General features: G+C 38.3%; 1 protein-coding gene across 5 annotated transcripts in view; it reads left to right on the top strand.

The window, feature by feature from the left end:
* Positions 1–18,259, top strand: part of LOC124804742 (N-alpha-acetyltransferase 80) — a 139,412-nt gene extending 121,153 nt beyond the window's left edge. For all 5 annotated transcript variants that reach the window (XM_047265068.1, XM_047265052.1, XM_047265043.1 and 2 more), the window contains 2 exons: positions 17,506–17,581; positions 17,658–18,259. In XM_047265068.1, the coding sequence (XP_047121024.1) occupies positions 17,506–17,581; positions 17,658–18,027 (446 nt within the window). In that variant the 3' untranslated portion in view covers positions 18,028–18,259. The remainder of the gene's footprint in view (positions 1–17,505; positions 17,582–17,657) is intronic.
* The last annotated feature ends 2,028 nt before the right edge of the window (positions 18,260–20,287 follow it).

Here is a 20,287-nt window from a genome sequence, read left to right on the forward strand (position 1 = left end):
TACTGTGAAGCAGTTCTCAAAATGCTTAACTCCTTAAACAGATGTCTACAAGATGATTGTGGGTGAGCACCACACATTATTCTTACAGCATGTTTTTGAGCAATGAAGACTTTCTTTCTTAAAAATTAGTTACCCAAGAACATTATTCATATGACATTGTTGAATGAAAATATGTCAACTTACTGATTTGTCTCTTCCCAAGATTCACAATGATTGCAAGTGCAAATGTTATAGAACTACGTTGTTCTAGGAGTTCCAAAATGTGCTTTTTCCAGTTTAAATTCTCATCAGAATGGACACTTCCACCCTGCTTATTTCCTCATCATGTGTTACACCTATCACTGGTGTAGTACCTCAAGATGAACACAACTGAATATGTTATATAGTTTTTAAACTGGGAGTGAGACCATTCACAGAAAACCAGTTATACTTTTAAGAACATTACTTACCATTTCTTCTGTTGCTGTTAATGTGTTTGGATTGATTATAATGCTAATGTCATCCATAAAAATGACTAATTCTGCTTGTTATATGTTAGATGGAATATTGTTTACATATATGATGAACAACAGCAGACATAAAATAAAATTGAGCCTTTTGGAACTCCATACATAATTCCTCCCCAGTCAAAAAAATGTCATTGGACTACTTTTGTTGACACTAATTCTGTTCTCTTTTGATTAGATATGACATTATCCCCTGTTTACCTGTACCATCAATCCCATAAAATCTTCATTTATCTAAGTGAAAATTGTGATTCACACAGTCAAATGCCTTAGTTAGGTCACAGAAGATACCAACTGGTACTATTTTATTATTTAAGGCATATAAAATTTGATGAATGAACCTTTAAATGATCTCCTCAGTAGAGCAACGTTTCTGGAATGCAAACTGTGGTTTACTGAGGATATTATTGTTGCTCAGGTCAGATGCTATTCTAGAATACATCACCTTCTCAAAAATTCTGGCAGATGATATCAGTAGTGAAATGGGTTGGTAGTTATTGACCTCTTTCTTATAGAGGTGTTCCAATCTCTCCTCGAGTGATGCAGTATATATTTCAGTTAAAACAGGGCTTATTACATGGGAACAAATCTTTATTACTCTATTGGAAACACCATCAAATCTGTAAGAGTTTTCATTTTTGAGACAATATATAATTCTCTTACTTTCAGAAGGAGAAGTTGGTGATATATTCATATGACTGAAGTTTAAGAGAGTTGCTTTTTCAACATACAGCTGTGATGTTTCCTTTGAACAGTTTGGTCCCTGTATATTCTACTATATTTGATAAATTGTTATTAAACATATTTGCTACCTGTTACTCATCTTTTATAGCCCTTCTGTTTAATTCAATAATGATGTTATCCTATTCTGTGGATGGTTGTCCTGTTCCTCATTTCAGTACATTCCCTATAGCCTTGAATCTGTTGTTGAAATTACTGATTTCTGACATAATGTGCATGTTGCTTGATTTTTTAATAACTTTTCTTCTTAGTACTTTTGAGTAGTTGTTGTAGTATGCAATTACAGCAGGATCTCTACTTTCTCCTTCCAGTAGTTACAAAGTTTTTGCAAGATACCTTAATCTCAGTAGTGAACCATGGTTTATTGCATGGCTGTTGAATGTTCTTTGTGATTAGCTTCTGTGGAAAGCTATTTTCAAATAACTATATGAGTTTATCATGGAATAGATTAAATTTTATGCCAGCATTTGGTTCACTACAAATTTCATCTGAGGTCATTTCTTGTAAATTCTTTCTAGAAACATTTGTTCTGGAGTCATTAATTATTCTAACTGGTTTTTGCTGAGGAGTATCAATACACTAAGATAATGTCTTCTTTATCCTAACTAACTGTGCATCATGATCAAACATTTGTTAGAGGACATACAATGAGATTCTTGCTTTGAGCACCACAAAAAAAAAAAACATTATCAATTAGTGTCCTAGTATCTTTACCCACCCATGTTGGAAAGTTAATTGGTGAGATTGACTTGGAGTATCCATGTAAGGTTTCCAGATTGTTTTTCCTATCTGAATCCTGTAGTAAAACTACATTGAAATCATCACAGACTATTAACTGCTTGCTGTTATCTGACAGTTAGCATTGTAAGGAATCCAAATTCCTGATAAAAAGTTCAAAATTTCCCAGTGGAGATCTATATACAGTTAAAAGTAAACTATTTTTCAGTATTAATTCACAAGCGCACACTTCTATGTGCTGATCACTTGTAAATCTACATGGCTCAGTGTTTTTGAACATGTGTTCTGTCTTAATATATAGAACAAATTCTCCTTTTCCCATATCAGTTCCACATGAATAAGATGCTAGAGTGTAATGTTTTATATTTAACTTATGTAATGCTGTGGTTTTGTGGTTCTCATATAAGCACAGGACATCTATCTTTCAGAGCTTCCTAAATTTTCCAAACAATTAAGAAGCTCTTCTACATTTTTACTCATTCCTCTGATATTTTGATGAAACAAGTTAATCCGACTTTTCTGTGCATTCTTAAGCATTGTGTTGGGCTCCTCTGTTATTTTAACAGCATGCCAGAATCCAGATTCTAACCTGAAAAAGTTACGCCTCTTGACATCAGTACCCACAGGGAACTTTCTTTATGTAATGGTGGTCCACCACACATCTTCTGCAAGAAGCTGAGGCAACGTATCTTTCTCCTATCTTAGTAAGGTGTAAGCTGTGTCTAATATAATCCCATCTGCCAACTGTAGCAGCAGGCATTGCATTCATACGACATTCCATTTCAGTAACAGCAGCCAGCTCAACTCAGTGTTCACACATCTCAAAGCAGTGTTAATCCAGGGCTGGTCATGGCGCTACAGGAACCCCACAAAACACACATTTTTGTGTGTGGTTGCTACTCCTGTTTCATTCAGGTCACCCCCTAATGCTGCAATTTCTGTTTTAAGCCAGGCTGTTCCTGGCTTCACGTACTATGATAACCTCATCATAGTATATATGCAGACAAGGAAACAAAATTCCCAGATTAAAATACACTTTTTCCATGTTAAGTTACAGATAATTTCCTTTGGAATTGTAAAACTTATCAATCCTTAAAATAATGATATAAAACAGCTCTAAAATCTGCTAAGTGGCTGGTCCTCAAAGTATTAAGTTTTAAACAAGAGTCAAATGCTTTCTAATTTAAGAAATTCATTGCACATTCTCACACATAACTTAATCCATCTTGCTTAAAAGGAATTTTGCTTTTAAAGTAACATTTTTCATCCACCATTTGCAATACTTTCCTGCAACCTGCTAGAAATAGTTTTTTTTCAGCAGTTCTCACAGAGCTCCATAAAACAGGTGTTACTGTGCATGCACCGCTATGATGATGTAGGAAGTCCATATGTTCATATGTGTAAAGCATGAAGAGATCTTACATTACGCAAAAAAAAAAAAAAAAACACCAGGAATCAGAGGATATTTCGTGAGCATCGGAATTTCGTAAACCATACTAAACTGCTTAATTTGGCTTAAGTGCACATTCGTACGTCCAGATTCACAATTAAGTGGGCCTCAACCCGATATTAAGCTTTCAGTGCAGGTTTTGGAATGTAAATTTTCTAGGAGTACCAGTAATGTATTATCTCATGTTTGGTTCTTTTATTATGGCATAAGGTCATATGTGGCAGAAGATGAAAATGTGCACTTGAAATTCAACGAACAGTTGAAACTAGCCAATAGTGTGGAATGAAACACTATGTTTCAAATAAATTGACTGCCTCAGCAGAAAAGATTAATTAAAGCCAAATTTCTTTAGCAAACCAACAAAAGTAACTTCATTGTTCTGCAAGGTGATTAACGCTAGACTGCCAAAAACATGGAAATAAAATTTAAAAAAACTGCAACTAATGACATATTGTAGCCTTTGTAATTATATGAATGTTATTTAATTCACTTGATAGCTGCCGGCCACATAAACCCGTTTTGTTTTCATTTTATGTGAGAGCTGTAAATGAAGAAGAAACAGCGAGATCACTAACCATGAACATGAATCACTTGGAGATTACCCCCCTCCCCACCACAACTCAGGCTGGTTCTTGCGGATCTGGCACCTTGGGCGCACCAGAAAAAAATTTCCAATTAGCATCTGGCTGCTTCCTGCTACTGCCGATACAGCTAACAGCCAGCAGACACACTTCAAGTATCCAGAAGCGGGAGATGGTATTTTTCATACTTGACTGAACTGCGCATGGGCAGGCAGATGCTTGAGTGAGCACTGTGTTTTGCTAATGGCCCATTTCCTTTGCTACTTCAATTTTATTTTGGTTGTTTCTCTCTTTTATGTTTTATAGCTGCAATATTACTCTGCAGTAGCGGGATACAGTAATATTCTTTGTTTGCGTATCAGTTCTTACCAGTCAAAATTACGAAAACTTAACAAACTAAAACAATGAAAAATTCTTGGAATTCCAAAAATTTTCGGTTTTCTCCTAGATGAAAAAATTCCTGGGTTTTTCTTGGATTTTCCAGGGGGTATACACCCTGCTCATATTCTTTGTCAAAATCTTTACACAAGTTCCCTATGTCCTCGGACACCTGGCTGAGGCTAGCAATTGGTTTCATAATACTTGTGGCCTGGTACCCTGTTCCTAATTTGCCCTGTACCATCTGGCCTATACTCCTCCCACAGCTACTATCTAGCAGCAAGAATCATTTCTTCCTACTCTCTTTTGCTACTGACCTACACTTAGTTTCTACACTAAAAGTCTGGTACACCCTACTGTGAACTACAGCTGGATTAGGCTCTTTTCCTTGTACTTCAGGAAACAAGTCAAAGATATTTGATACTGTAAGCTCAAATGTAGATGAAAAAGTTGAAGAGCTGTTACCCTTTCTCCCATTGCATGTTATCTTTACCCATTTCCCACAATCTTTTTCTTTCTTCTACCTATCTCGTTCAAATGTTGAGGGTTCAAATTCAGTCTGAAAGACACAAATGTTTTCCTCATGTTCAGTGATTATCTTGTCTGTTTTGCAGAGCCCACAGTTCCATGGGAGAGCATTGTTGAGTTTCCCATTCAGTTCCCCATTGCAATTGTCCCAGTGGAACTCCAATCCACAGTATACCCATACCACTCCACCACTCAGTGTCTGGTTACTCAACAGCAACATCCACACTTATCACACACTACAACACAGATTATACATTAAAAATAGAATTAAAGCACTGAACACTACATAGATTTTTGTTATTTACAAGCAGAAAAAGGTAGACCCATAGATTAACACTGAAGTAGTAGTAGTAGTACTACCTTTATTCTTCTGTAGATCTCTTTTTACAAGGATATAGGACATCTCAAAGTATTTACAAGTTTAGACCAATTTACAATAAGCTAATTCGTATACCTATACATTTACAGACTTCTAGTTAGAGACAATCATTAGATTTACTCCTGGTATACCTGGTATACAATACCTTTTTTGTAAATAATATAATGCCACATTGTTCACACACACACACACACACACACACACACACAAATTCGAATGCCTCCTGGAAAAACTCCAGAAAGAAAGTAAGAAAAAAGTTGTTATAGCAGCAGACTTCAACTTAAATGTCCTAGTTGAAAGCAATGATTCCACAAAATTTCGTGACTTAATTCAGAAATCTGGTTTCAAGCTAAATTTTTCTGAAGGCACTAGGGAAAACAGCAGATCAGTGACCTGCATTGATAATATTATTACTAACTACAAATTTGACAGTGGAAATAAGCACAAGTACTGCTTAGACTTGGGTATTTCAGATCGCTCAGCTCTGTTTATTGAGCTCCCAAAAGCAAATAACCTAAAGCCTCCAGACGTGTGTATAAAAAGGGATCTCAGTAAAAGTAAAATGGATTTATTCTGCAGTAAATTAAGTATAATAAGCTGGCCTGTAGACTACAATAGTTCAAGCTCGATAAACTATACAAATACTTAGATTGTTTCTTAGAGGTATTTAATGAATCATTTCCTCGTAGATATAAGCAAAAGAAGGTTAATGGTAAACTCAAATGGATTACAACAGGAATAAAAATTTCGAATGCCAGAAAGAGAGAGCTCCACAATGAGTTAAAATCAAACAGAAATCCGGATTTTGTTGCTTATGTCAAACAGTATAAAGCTGTATTTAGGAAAGTTGTAGTGGCAGCTAAAAAAATGGCAAATAATAAATTCATACGAGAACACAGAAATAAGACAAAAGCAGTGTGGTCTGTTGTTCAGTCTGAATTAGGAGCCAAAGTAAAAATTCACAAGATTTTGAAAATTAGACTTGAAAATGAAATTACAGTAAACCCTGTTCAGATGTCAAGTTGTTTCAATGAATTCTTCCTAAAAGTAGTAAGATCGGATGTGGATATGACATTCTATCAGGGCATCACAAATTTGGAAAACAGCCAGAACACATCTTTTAAACAATTTGAAAAAATCACCCAAAGGGATGTGGAAAAGGAAATATTGTCTCTAAAAAACAAAACCTCACATGGGTGGGATGAAATAACATCATCTGTAATCAAGTATGTGTACGATATTGTTTCTCAACCACTGTCAACTATTATAAATCAATCTTTTGAACAGGGATGCTTTCCAGATGTATTGAAATATGGTGAGATCAAACCTCTATTCAAGAAAGGATTGACAGAAGATATGGGGAATTACCACGCTATTCACTCTTGCTGGTCTTCTCTAAAGTGTTTGAAAAGATTGCAGCAAAACAAATTAATAACTTTCTTACTGTAAATGATATAATTTTTAAAAACCAGTTTGGATTCCAACAGGGTAAAAGCACTGTGAATGCTATAAATGAGCTCATCCAAAAAATATGCTCCACATTAGATAAAGGTAGAAAGGTCACAGGTATATTCTGGATCTGACTAAAGCTTCGATTCTGTGAACCATGCATTACTCCTCCACAAATTACAGATGTATGGAATCAGGGACACTGCTTTAAAATGGTTTAGCTCTTACCTGTCAGGTAGGAAACAAAGAATAATTTTAACTTCAAATGGAACCAATTATTCATCAGACTGGAAAACAGTTCCCCAAGGAGTCCCCACAAGGTTCGATATTGGGTCCCCATCTGTTTCTTTTTTACGTAAATGACCTACCACTTGCTATTGATGTTCATTCAGTCTTATTTGCTGATGATACATCAGTTCTAATTGAAAATGAGGTATCTGAAAATATTCCAGAAAAAGCCAAAAATACTTTAGAAAAACTTGAATCTAGGTTCTATCAAAATGGACTAAAACTAAATGTAACTAAAACCAAAATGATGCAATTTGAAGCTAAATCAGCAGAAAGGAGTGAAATGAAGATAACTTGCAATGATCAGGATATCACAGAAGCAAACCACATGAAGTTCTTAGGCCTAAATCTTGACAAAACTTTAAATTGGAAGGTACACATAGATTACTTAGCAAATAAACTGAACAACTTAGCATTTGCAATGTGTATTTTGTCAGGTGCCACAAACATGAATACCAGAAAGATAGTTTATCACTGCTACTTTGAGTCAGTTATTCGTTATGGCATAATCTTCTGGGGAAATTCAGCAAATGCCACTAGGCTCCTAGCATTACAAAAGAAAGTAATTAGAAACGTGTGTTGCAAAAACACGGGACCCTGTTGACCACTGTTAAAAAATTTAAAAATGCTATCTATCCCCTCACTTTACATGTATGAGATGGTGGTGTTCCAATATACACTCCTGGAAATTGAAATAAGAACACCGTGAATTCATTGCCCCAGGAAGGGGAAACTTTATTGACACATTCCTGGGGTAAGATACATCACATGATCACACTGACAGAACCACAGGCACATAGACACAGGCAACAGAGCATGCACAATGTCGGCACTAGTACAGTGTATATCCACCTTTCGCAGCAATGCAGGCTGCTATTCTCCCATGGAGACGATCGTAGAGATGCTGGATGTAGTCCTGTGGAACGGCTTGCCATGCCATTTCCACCTGGCGCCTCAGTTGGACCAGCGTTCGTGCTGGACGTGCAAACCGCGTGAGACGACGCTTCATCCAGTCCCAAACATGCTCAATGGGGGACAGATCTGGAGATCTTGCTGGCCAGGGTAGTTGACTTACACCCTCTAGAGCACGTTGGGTGGCACGGGATACATGCGGACGTGCATTGTCCTATTGGAACAGCAAGTTCCCTTGCCGGTCTAGGAATGGTAGAACGATGGGTTCGATGACGGTTTGGATGTACCGTGCACTATTCAGTGTCCCCTCGACGATCACCAGTGGTGTACGGCCAGTGTAGGAGATCGCTCCCCACACCATGATGCCGGGTGTTGGCCCTGTGTGCCTCGGTCGTATGCAGTCCTGATTGTGGCGCTCACCTGCACGGCGCCAAACACGCATACGACCATCATTGGCACCAAGGCAAAAGCGACTCTCATCGCTGAAGACGACACGTCTCCATTCGTCCCTCCATTCACGCCTGTCGCGACACCACTGGAGGCGGGCTGCACGATGTTGGTGCGTGAGGGGAAGACGGCCTAACGGTGTGCGGGACCGTAGCCCAGCTTCATGGAGACGGTTGCGAATGGTCCTCGCCGATACCCCAGGAGTAACAGTGTCCCTAATTTGCTGGGAAGTGGCGGTGCGGTCCCCTACGGCACTGCGTAGGATCCTACGGTCTTGGCGTGCATCCGTGCGTCACTGCGGTCCGGTCCCAGGTCGACGGGCACGTGCACCTTCCGCCGACCACTGGCGACAACATCGATGTACTGTGGAGACCTCACGCCCCACGTGTTGAGCAATTCGGCGGTACGTCCACCCGGCCTCCCGCATGCCCACTATACGCCCTCGCTCAAAGTCCGTCAACTGCACATACGGTTCACGTCCACGCTGTCGCGGCATGCTACCAGTGTTAAAGACTGCTATGGAGCTCCGTATGCCACGGCAAACTGGCTGACACTGACGGCGGCGGTGCACAAATGCTGCGCAGCTAGCGCCATTCGACGGCCAACACCGCGGTTCCTGGTGTGTCCGCTGTGCCGTGCGTGTGATCATTGCTTGTACAGCCCTCTCGCAGTGTCCGGAGCAAGTATGGTGGGTCTGACACACCGGTGTCAATGTGTTCTTTTTTCCATTTCCAGGAGTGTAGAAAGCAACATACACTAGACACTTTCCGTTTTGACCACACCTACAGCACTCGCCACAGAGATAACTTCAAACTTCCAACACATTGTTTAAAACTTTATGCCCAAACGCCAGAGTATATGGGGTTAAAAATGTTCAATAAAATAAAAGGCAGTAATATATTTAAAATGGAGATTGGTTCACTGAAAAGATTGCTCTTTACTCTTCTGGTGGAAAAGTGTTATTATTCTGTCGATGAATTCATTGAGGACAGCTTCACAGTCTGAGCACAGGGATTGTATTACATGTATTATTTTATGTACATATGTAGCTGTAACTTAGAAATGTAAAATATAATGTAAACTTTGCATTTTTCTTAAAAAAGTTTCTTTCGTAAACCTTGACATGTCTCCTGTACATGAAATCAAATGATTTGAAATTGTACGTAATGAGATGAATAAACCACATATCACACTGGTGATCTCTGGGTCATTGCATGTGATATAACGTAAAAAGTTAATTATTTCAGCTTAAAACAAGAACTCAAGCACTCATTTAACAGCACTATCAGTTACTTAACTTATTCACAATAAAATATATCTTTCAATTAACTTTAATGTGCACAGACTGTACGTAAACAAACTATTAGTGCAATGCTTCTGAATCAAGCAACTCAAGATGTATTCTACTTTCTGGAAACAGTAAAAATAAAAAATAAAATGTTTATATGAGTCAATAATGTGAAGCATTTGTTGGCGAGATTCAGAATCAGGGGAAATGACAAAGCAAAACAGATGACGACTTGAAGCCATGCGAATGGCCATTTTGAGAAGTTGTAGAGTTTAACTCGTAGAGGAAGAAGAAAATTGTGCTTTGTGGAGAACTTCCAGTTGGAAGAATGGGAATTAAGATCAAAACTTCATTGTTCATTTACGTCCCATTAAGGTCACATTCATCACCATCATTTAAGACACTCTCAAAAGTCATGTATGCAACTTTTAGTTTTCCACTGTCCTGAATCTGCAGATCATGAATATGGTATAGAAAGCTGAAGCTCTTATTACCTATTGATAAGCACATCCTGAATCTCAACCTCTAAAGTTACCTTACTTCCACCCTCTGTATTGGGGTCAACTCTTTCAGACCTGATGCGCGCTCTCTCTCTCTCTCTCTCTCTCTCTCTCTCTCTCTCTCTGTCTCACACACACAGGAAAGAAATTTTTTTTACGTATCAAAGCTCATAAGTGATTTATTAATGATTTTAAATGCAAGGTTTATACAAAAATATGTACCCATTTTTAAAACATACTTTATTCTCTTATCTTCATTTCATGAACTATAATAGCCAATTACAAAATACTTTCTATTGCAATAAATAGAAAATGATCATTCAATGATTACCATTCAAAATAACAATAAAAATAACCAATTATACAGTGAACCAACCACATCTGTGTATTCTGGTGGTCACGAACTGCTGCACACTGCCACAAGCTGCTGTGCACTGCTGCACTGACTTGCTGATATTTTCATAGTGATGCTCAACAGTTGGGAGCACTTGAACATTATGAAAATGCTGAACATTCACAAATGTGTACCTCAGGTTTCCATTGGGAAAAAATACATCTGTTGCAGCTAAGATAATGTAAAAGTTAATGCACACAATTGTAGTCAGAGGGTCTGAAAGGCTTAAAATGAAGTGTACAGCACTCTCCTTGATACAGTTGAAGAACTGGAGCAATACAGTCTTGTCAAGATAAACAATATCATCCAAGGATGTTTGAAGGAAATTATGACTGAGTGCAGTATTGCATCCAGACAGAGTACAATACATGGAACTTCAATGATACGAGTGGACTGTAAACTGTATAATGTAATGTGCTGAAGCAGTACGGTATTTGTGTTAAGTTAGACCATGGATGAAAATTTGAACTGAATTAGGCAGAGACTTTGTGAAAAAGTTTACATTTATATTCAGTATGACAAAATTTGATACTGAAGTCAATGTTGCATCGTAATCACACATTCACAAGTATCTCGCCAATAAATTATTTACAGACCCTGTTTAACAGAACATTTTTACTTCTATTATTGTTTACTTTCACCCGTGTCAATTTTCGCTACTAATTATGACACACCCTGTATACAAATTTTGTACATGGCTGCTTCTAGCCACCCTCTCAGCCTGGTGTCCCAAGTGGCCACTTGAACCTTAAACTAGCCCTGCCCAAAACAAATGTAAAGCTGCATGTGATGTTATCAAGATCCAGCTGGGTACAAGTAGTCTACATCTACATCAATACTCTGCAAACTACTACAGTGTGTGGTAGAGGGTACTTTGTGTACCAATGTCACTGACAAATGGTTTGCGGGAAGAACAGTTGCTGTTAAGCCTGCAATGTAAGCTCAAATCTCTATAATCTTGCGTTCATGGTCTTTTGTGGTATATACCTAGGAGGAAGCAGTATGACAATTAAGTCTTCTAGGAATGTACACTCTTGGAACTTTAACAGTAAACCACACCATGATACGAAGTGCCTCTCTTGCAGTGTCTGCCACTGGAGATGGCTGAGCATCTCTGTGACACTTTTACACTTACTAAATGAACCTGTACCAAAATGCACTGCTCTTCTTTGGATCTTTTCTAATTCCTCTATCGATCCTGTGTGGCATAAGTCACACAGTGATGAGCAGTATTCAAATACTTGTCGAACGGGGGTTTTATAAGCTACCTTCTTTGTGGGTCGACTACATTTCTTCATTTCTTGAGGATTGCTCCAATGAATCTCAGTCTGGCATCTGCCTTACCTGCAATTAGTTTTACGTGGTCATTCCACTTTAAGCCACTCTGTATGCATACTCCTTGATATTTTATGGATGTGATTCTTCCCTTGATTGTTACACAATCATAAAACACAGGTTCTTTCTGCCTATTTACACAATATGTTGCATTTGTTTATGTTGAAGGTCAATTGCCAATTCCTGCACCAAGCGTTGATCCTCTGCAGTTCTTCCTATATTTCACTGCAGTTTTCTAGTGTTGTGATTTCTCTGTATACACCACTATCTGCTAAAATCCTCATGGAATTTCTGATGTTATCCACTAAGTGGTTTATGTATTTTGTGAAAAGTAATGGTTCAGTAACACTACACTGGTGTGCAACTACAATTACTTTTATGTGTGAAGATTTCTCTCTATTGAGAATGACCTGCTGTGTTTGCTAGAAACTCTTCACCCCAGTCTTATATTCTGTACACTCACATTTTCTTCATTAGATGGCACTGTGGAACAGTATCAAATGCTTTCCAGAGGTCAAGGAATACAGCATCAATCTGGATGCCAGTATATACTGTTTTCGTGGTCTTGTGGATGAGTAGTGTGATCTGGGTTTCACATAATCACTGTTTACAGAATCCAGGTTGATTCCTACAGAGAAGATTTTCAGTCTCCATAAATGTTATAATGTGAGAGTAAAACATGGGCCAAGATTCTACAACAGCCTGAGGTCAGCGATATAAGCCTGTAGTTTTGTGTGTCTATTTGACAACCCTTCTAGATAAAAGTAATGAACTGACCTTTGTTCTAATCATTAGGAATGCTTTGCCCCTCTAGAAACATACAGTTCGCTGCTGTTAGAAAAAGAGAAAGTTCTTTTGCACACACTATGTAGAATCTTATTGGTACCCTGTCAGATACAGTGGTTTGTCCTCTGTTGCGGTTTCTCAGTTGCTTTTCTATCCCATAGTCACTTGTTTCAGTTCATATCATCTTCACATTTGTCCGATGTGATTTTCTCAGGGAAACTGTTTTGGAAAAATATGTTTAGTGTTTTGGTTGTATCTGTGTCATTCACTATTTCGATGCCATTATGGTCACAGAGTGTACGCACTTCTTAGGATCTTCTGTCAGGTCCATAGATAGATGACAGCAAAAATGCTTTCTCTGATGTTGATTTCACTTCAGATGACTTCAATAATGGATAGGTTAAAGTTAGATATAGTGGGAATTAGTGAAGTTCGGTGGCAGGAGGAACAAGACTTTTGGTCAGGTGAATTCAGGGTTATAAATACAAAATGAAATAGGGGTAGTGCAGGAGTAGGTTTAACAATGAATAAAAAAAATAGGAGTACAGGTAAGCTACTACAAACAGCATAGTGAACACATTATTGTGACCAAGATAGACACAAAGCCCACACCTACCACAGTAGTACAAGTTTATATGCCAACTAGCTCTGCAGATGATGAAGAAATTGATGAAATGTGTGATGAGATGAAAGAAATTATTCAGATAGTGAAGGGAGACGAAAATTTAATAGTCATGGGTGACTGGAATTTGATAGTAGGAAACGGGAGAGAAGGAAACGTAGTAGGTGAATATGGATTGGGGGGAAGAAATGAAAGAGGAAGCCGACTGGTAGGATTTTGCACAGAGCTTAACTTAATCATAGCTAACACATGGTTCAAGAATCATGAAAGAAGGTTGTATACATGGAAGAGGCCTGGAGATACTGGAAGGTTTCAGATAGATTATATAATGGTAAGACAGAGATTTAGGAACCAGGTTTTAAACTGTAAGACATTTCCAAGGGCGGATGTGGACTATGACCAAAATCTATTGGTTATGAAATGTAGATTAAAACTGAAGACACTGCAAAAGGTGGGAATTTAAGGAGATGAGATGTGGATAAACTGACTAAACCAAAAGTTGTACAGGGTTTCAGGCAGAGCATAAGGGAACAATTGACAGGAATGGGGTGAAGAAATACAGTAGAAGCAGAATGGGTAGCTTTGAGGGATGAAGTAGTGAAGGCAGCAAAGGATCAAGTAGGTAAAAAGACGAAGGTTAGTAGAAATCCTTGGGTAACAGAAGAAATATGAATTTAATTGATGAAAGGAGAAAATATAAAAATGCAGTAAATGAAGCAGGCAAAAAGGAATACAAATGTCTCAGAAATGAGATCAACAGGAAGTGCAAAATGGCTAAGCAGGCATGGTTAGAGGACAAATGTAAGGACGTAGAGGCTTATCTCACTAGGGGTAAGATAGATACTGCCTACGGGAAAATTAAAGACACCTTTGAAGAAAAGAGAACCACTTGTATGAATATCAAGAGCTCAGACGGAAACACAGTTCTAAGCAAAGAAGGGAAAGCAGGAAGGTGGAAGGAGTATATAGAGGGTCTATACAAGTGCGATGTGCTTGAGGACAATATTAGGGAAATGGAAGAGGATGTAGATGAAGATGAAATGGGAGATATGATACTGCGTGAAGAGTTTGACAGAGCACTGAAAGACCTGAGTCGAAACAAGGCCCAGGGAGTAGACAACATTCCATTAGAACTACTGATAGCCTTGAGAGAGCCAGTCCTGACAAAACTTTACCATCTGGTGAGCAAGATGTATGAGATAGGCGAAATACCCTTAAGAAGAATATAGTAATTCCAAACCCAAAGAAAGCAGGTGTTGACAGATGTGAAAATTACAGAACTATCAGTTTAATAAGTCACAGCTGCAAAATACTAAAGCGAATTCTTTACAGACGAATGGAAAAACTGGTAGAAGCCGACCTCGGGGAAGATCAGTTTGGATTCCACAGAAATATTGGAACACTTGAGGCAATACTGACCCTATGACTTATCTTAGAAGATAGATTAAGGAAAGGCAAACCTACGTTTTTAGTATTTGTAGACTTAGAGAAAGCTTTTGACAATGTTGACTGGAGTACTCTCTTTCAAATTCTGAAGGTGGCAGGGGTCAAATACAGGGAGCGAAAGGCTATTTACAATTTGTACAGAAACCAGATGGCAGTTATAAGATTCGAGAGACATGAAACGGAAGCAGTGGTTGGGATGGGAGTGAGACAGGGTTGTAGCCTCTCCCCGATGTTATTCAATCTATATATTGAGCAAGCAGTAAAGGAAACAAAAGAAAAATTTGGAGTAGTTATTAAGTACCACGGAGAAGAAATAAAAACTTTGAGGTTCGCCGATGACATTGTAATTCTGTCAGAGACAGCAAAGGACTTGAAAGAGCAGTTGAACGGAATGGACAGTATCTTGAAAGGAGGATATAAGATGAACATCAACAAAAGCAAAACGAGAATAATGGAATGTAGTCAAATTAAGTCAGGTGATGCTGAGGGATTTGGATTAGGAAATGAGACACTTAAAGTAGTAAAGGAGTTTTGCTATTTGGGGAGTAAAATAACTGTTGATGGTCGGAGTAGAGAAGATATAAAATGTAGACTGGCAATGGCAAGGAAAGCGTTTCTGAAGAAGAGAAATTTGTTAACGTCGAGTATAGATTGAAGTGTCAGGAAGTCGCTTCTGAAAGTATTTGTATGGACGATAAATAGTTTGGACAAGAAGAGAATAGAAGCTTTCGGAATGTGGTGCTACAGAAGAATGCTGAAGGTTAGATGGGTAGATCACATAACTAATGAGGAGGTATTGAATAGAAAATTGGGGAGAAGAGAAATTTGTGGCACAACTTGACTAGAAGAAGGGATCGGTTGGTTCTGAGGCATCAAGGGATCACCAATTTAGTACTGGAAGGCAGTGTGGAGGGTAAAAATCATAGAGGGAGACCAAGAGAGGAATAAACCAAACAGATTCAGAAGGATGTAGGTTGCAGTAGGTACTGGGAAATGAAAAATCTTGCACAGGATAGAGTAGCATTGAGAGCTGCATTGAACCAGTTTCTGGACTGAAGACAACAACAACAACAACAACAACAACAATGACTTCAATACTTAGATGAGTAATTTTCTTTATATAGTGCACTGCTGAACTTATCAAGAAGAATCCTACACTTCTCCACCTCATAATTCAGGTCCAAAAACTATAGCTAAGGGAGTCTCAGGATCGACGGAGCCTCTGGTTGATGTTCTCTACTCAGCTCCAAACCAAAGGAACCTTATCAATTCTGGGTACAATACTGTACAGTGTAAGCTCTGCTCACACCGTACAAATGAGGCCAACAATCTTTACCACTCTTGGCAGCCGCTTTTACAGGCAGACAGTGTCTCAGAAACCAAATGAGAGCCATCATTGGTCCCAACATGAGCCACAACTTGAAGATGACTACACCCTTGACAGCCACGGGTAGAGAATACTCAACATCTCAGGTGGGGCAAGCCAGCAGACATACCAAGCACACATCGGACTTCTTTCCAGTCCTGTATGCTATTTCACTATAAGCGGCTCCATAACAGGCCTAACATTGGAGCTCCCAATAACTGAAAAACCTCTCCTTCCATGTGCCTTCATGTTGAAGGAGTGGCCTCTTATTCACTTGCTGGGTGAATGTGTGAGGCCAGATGGCCCACTCCCCATTCACCTTCCATTTCAAGTTATGTGTATTGTTACATGCTGTTCCCCTGCTTTGGGTATGCTTGAAGGTGCCTTGACAACAGAGCCCCCGTGGGTAAAACAAGTGGCACCAGAGATGTCCCATGCAAGGTACTAGTTTCTACACACACACACACACACACACACACACACACACACACACACCAACCAAGACATCAGTTTGAAAATGGCTGACCATGGTTAACAGCATCTTCAGCTGTTTGTAAACTAAAGTCAGCCCCTCCTGCATCCGCACACAACATGGCGCACACTCCCTATCCATCCTTCTCCTAAAATTGACAGAAGCTCCTAAGGAAATATTAAACTAAATGCTCTGTACAAACACAAAAAATGGCTGCTGCTGCTGGTTGTTGCTGTACTGGTTATTTGTAAACGATTTGCAAAACTCAAAGTGAATCAGGTGACAGTAGTGCTAGTAGCGGAATGAAGCTACACTAGAAAGTCAGATCACACAAAAGCTGATGCATGAGAGTTACTATTGTTTATTTATGTTGTATGTAAAGAATGTGTCATGTGGCAGACAAATTTTAGTTTGATTCATTAATAGAAATGGCTGACTGCAGAGTATCACATCTTTTTGAGGTGAATGTATATATCTGTGTATGTGTGGAGAGGGGGGGAGGGGGGTCGGCACCCGCACACTTGCGAACATGTGCATTGATATTATTGTACCATATCTATTTCACACGTATCAATATGCTTAAAGAGGGATAACAAATAAATGTAAAAATGGAGCAGTCATTTATTGCAGCGTAAGTCAGTTCCGTGGCTTGAATGGAAGAGAGCAAGTTTTACATTATGAATAAAGCATAAATTTTAATACTGATTCAGACAATTTAAGTAAAATGCATTAACATTATATGTTACTGACTTAGAAACCTTTTAGGCTTATGCTAGCGATATCAGAGAATTATGCTGAAGAATGAGCTCTAAAAAGTGCTCTCTCTTTTTATCAACATCTTAGATGGGCTTCATAGGGATGGCATATAAGACTTATAGTGGTATTTTGTTTTGTTTCAGTTGTTATTCATCCATCGTATCGCAAACAAGGTCTCGGCAAGGCACTCATGAATGCATCAGAGGATGAAGCTCAAAAGTAAGCTTAGAACAAAAACGTCTTATTTGTAAAACACAATGAAATATTTTTAAAATATATGTTTGCTCTGTTCCAGGCTCGGTCTTCATACAGTCTATTTATCAACTATCGACCAACAAGGTTTCTACCTGAAACTTGGATACACAGAATGTGCTCCAGTTTCGGTTTATGGCTGTCCTATAGCAAAGTGGAATTCATCACATACTATGGTCCACAACAACATGCTCAGTGACCTAGAACTGCAAAACGAAGTTTCACCATTAGACAGCAGAACTCTAACAAAAGATACTGTGCCACTACAGCATGAAGCTACTTCACTACTGCCATGTCAACTACTGCCCCCTCCTCCTCCTCCTCCTCCTCCTCCACCACCACCACCACCACAGTCATTACCTTTGGCACCGACACAGAAACAAAGAAAGACTTTTATGAAAAAAGTACTTTAATATGTGTTACAATAATAAACTTAAAATGTTTATTGTGAGGTCCAGGTATACATGACAACATACAATAATTTACTATTTTTACAAATCTTGTATTTTCATAATGTTAAAGCACTGCTGATGCAGATCTCCATGCTATTCTGTCCTGTGCGAGCCTCTTCATCTCCAAATAACTGTTGCAACTAACATCCTTCTGAATCTGCTTACTGTATACATCTTTTGGTCTCCTTCTACTATACCCCCCCCCCCCCCCCCACACACACACACACACACACACACTCACTTTCCTCAAATACTAAACTGGTGATCCATTTTGTCTCAGTTGTGCCACAAATTTCTTGTCTCCCCAATTCTATTCAGTACCTCATCATCACTTATGTGATCTACCCATATAATCTTCAAGATTCTTGTGGAGCACAACATCTTAAAAGCTTCTATTTTCTTTTTATCTAAACTGTTTTATCGTCCAATTTCACTTTCATATATAGCTACACTCCATACAAATACCTTCAGAAAAGACTTCCAAACACTTAAATGTATATTTGATATTAACAAATTTCTCATTTTCAGAAATACTTTTCTTGCTATTGCTTGTCTACATTTTATATTCTCTTTATGTCAGCCATCATCAGTTATTTGTTTCCCAGAAAGCAAAACTCATCTACTATTTTTAGCATCTCGTTTCCTAATCTAATACCCTCAGCATCACCTGACTTAATTCGACTACATTCCATTATCCTTGTTTTGCTTTTGTTGATGTTCATCTTATATCCTCCTTTCAAGACACTGCCCATTCCATTCAACTGCTCTTCCAAGTCCTTTTGCTGTCTCTGAGAGAATTAAAGTGCCATTAGCAACCCTCCAAATTTTATTTCTTTTCCCTGAACTTTAATTCCTACTCCAGATTTTTCTTTCACTTCTTTTACTGCTTCCTCAAAGTACAGATTGAATAACATCAGGAATAAGCTACAATCTTGTCTCATTCCCTTCTCAACCACTGCTTCCCTTTCATGTCGTTTGGCTCTTATTAATGCCATCTGGCTTCTGTAAAATTTGTAAAAATAGCCTTCCACTCCCTGTATTTTACTACTCCTACCTTTAGACTTGCAAAGAGAGTATTCCAGTCAACATTGTCAAAAACTTTCTGTAAGTCTACAAATGCTATCAACATAGTTTTGCCTTTCCTTAACCTATCTTCTAAGACAAATCGTAGGGTCAGTATTGCCTTGCGTGTTCCTACATTTTTTCAGAATTCAAACCGATCTTCCCCGAGGTAGGTTTCAACTGTCGATACTGAAATATGAACTTTGTAGAGTTGTTTAGTTCCATGACCTGGCATCATTAAGGCCATTCTGTGACGTAGGTTATTGGAAGGAACAAAGTGTCAGAAACCATGGAACATTTATGAACCACCACCTCATGAACTAGAATCATGTTTCAACCAATGTGCTATGTCTTCTGGTGCATTCAGAATGTGATATGAAGTACACGTATTGAACACATTACTATGATACCATATGTTATTATGATGTTAATAATACATATACTTTACTTTCTCGCAAATATTCTAATAGCACAGATTTCACTATTTGACTATGTAAATTATTCATTTGTATTTTATGTCAGTGGCTTAAAGGTCAATAAGATGCAAGACAATTCTTTTGAGGATTTAAAAAAAAAGAATCCCATTTCCTGGTTACACAAAAAAAAAATTACATCTAACAGAAAGACATGATATTGGAAACTCCATTAGTGCGAAGGATGTATCTATGCAATAACTGTATGAATACTTCCTGTATGTTCACAGAATTATCTGAAAACACAGATTAACAAGAGTCAGAGCTTAGATATCCACTATTTATATCCTGGCAGGTGATAATTTTCAATAGTTGTTGGACTTTTACTCATTCTTAAATGACAAGAATTATGATAGTTCAGAGTTGTTTGTTGTATGTCCTTTGCTGTGTTTCTTATCTGCACTCTTTTAACATGACTTCCTAATGATTTATTTCACTGCTTCTTCTTTCATCTCATTTTCCCGTTCGAATAAAATCCTTATGGGTATTGTCTGCGCCATTTTGAAACACTAAAACCAACTATAAAAGCACTGTTTCAACTGTGTTTGCAGCATTTATTTTCATGGCGATGAATTACTACCTAAATGGCAGCATTAACAGGGCTCTGTACCAGTTGAAATCTTTAAATTTTCAATTTTTGTTTTTGTCACTGATCACCTACAAAATTTTACCTTTCCAAATATATT

The sequence above is a fragment of the Schistocerca piceifrons genome, chromosome 1, assembly GCF_021461385.2.
Source record: "Schistocerca piceifrons isolate TAMUIC-IGC-003096 chromosome 1, iqSchPice1.1, whole genome shotgun sequence".
NCBI classification, from domain to species: Eukaryota; Metazoa; Arthropoda; class Insecta; order Orthoptera; family Acrididae; genus Schistocerca; species Schistocerca piceifrons.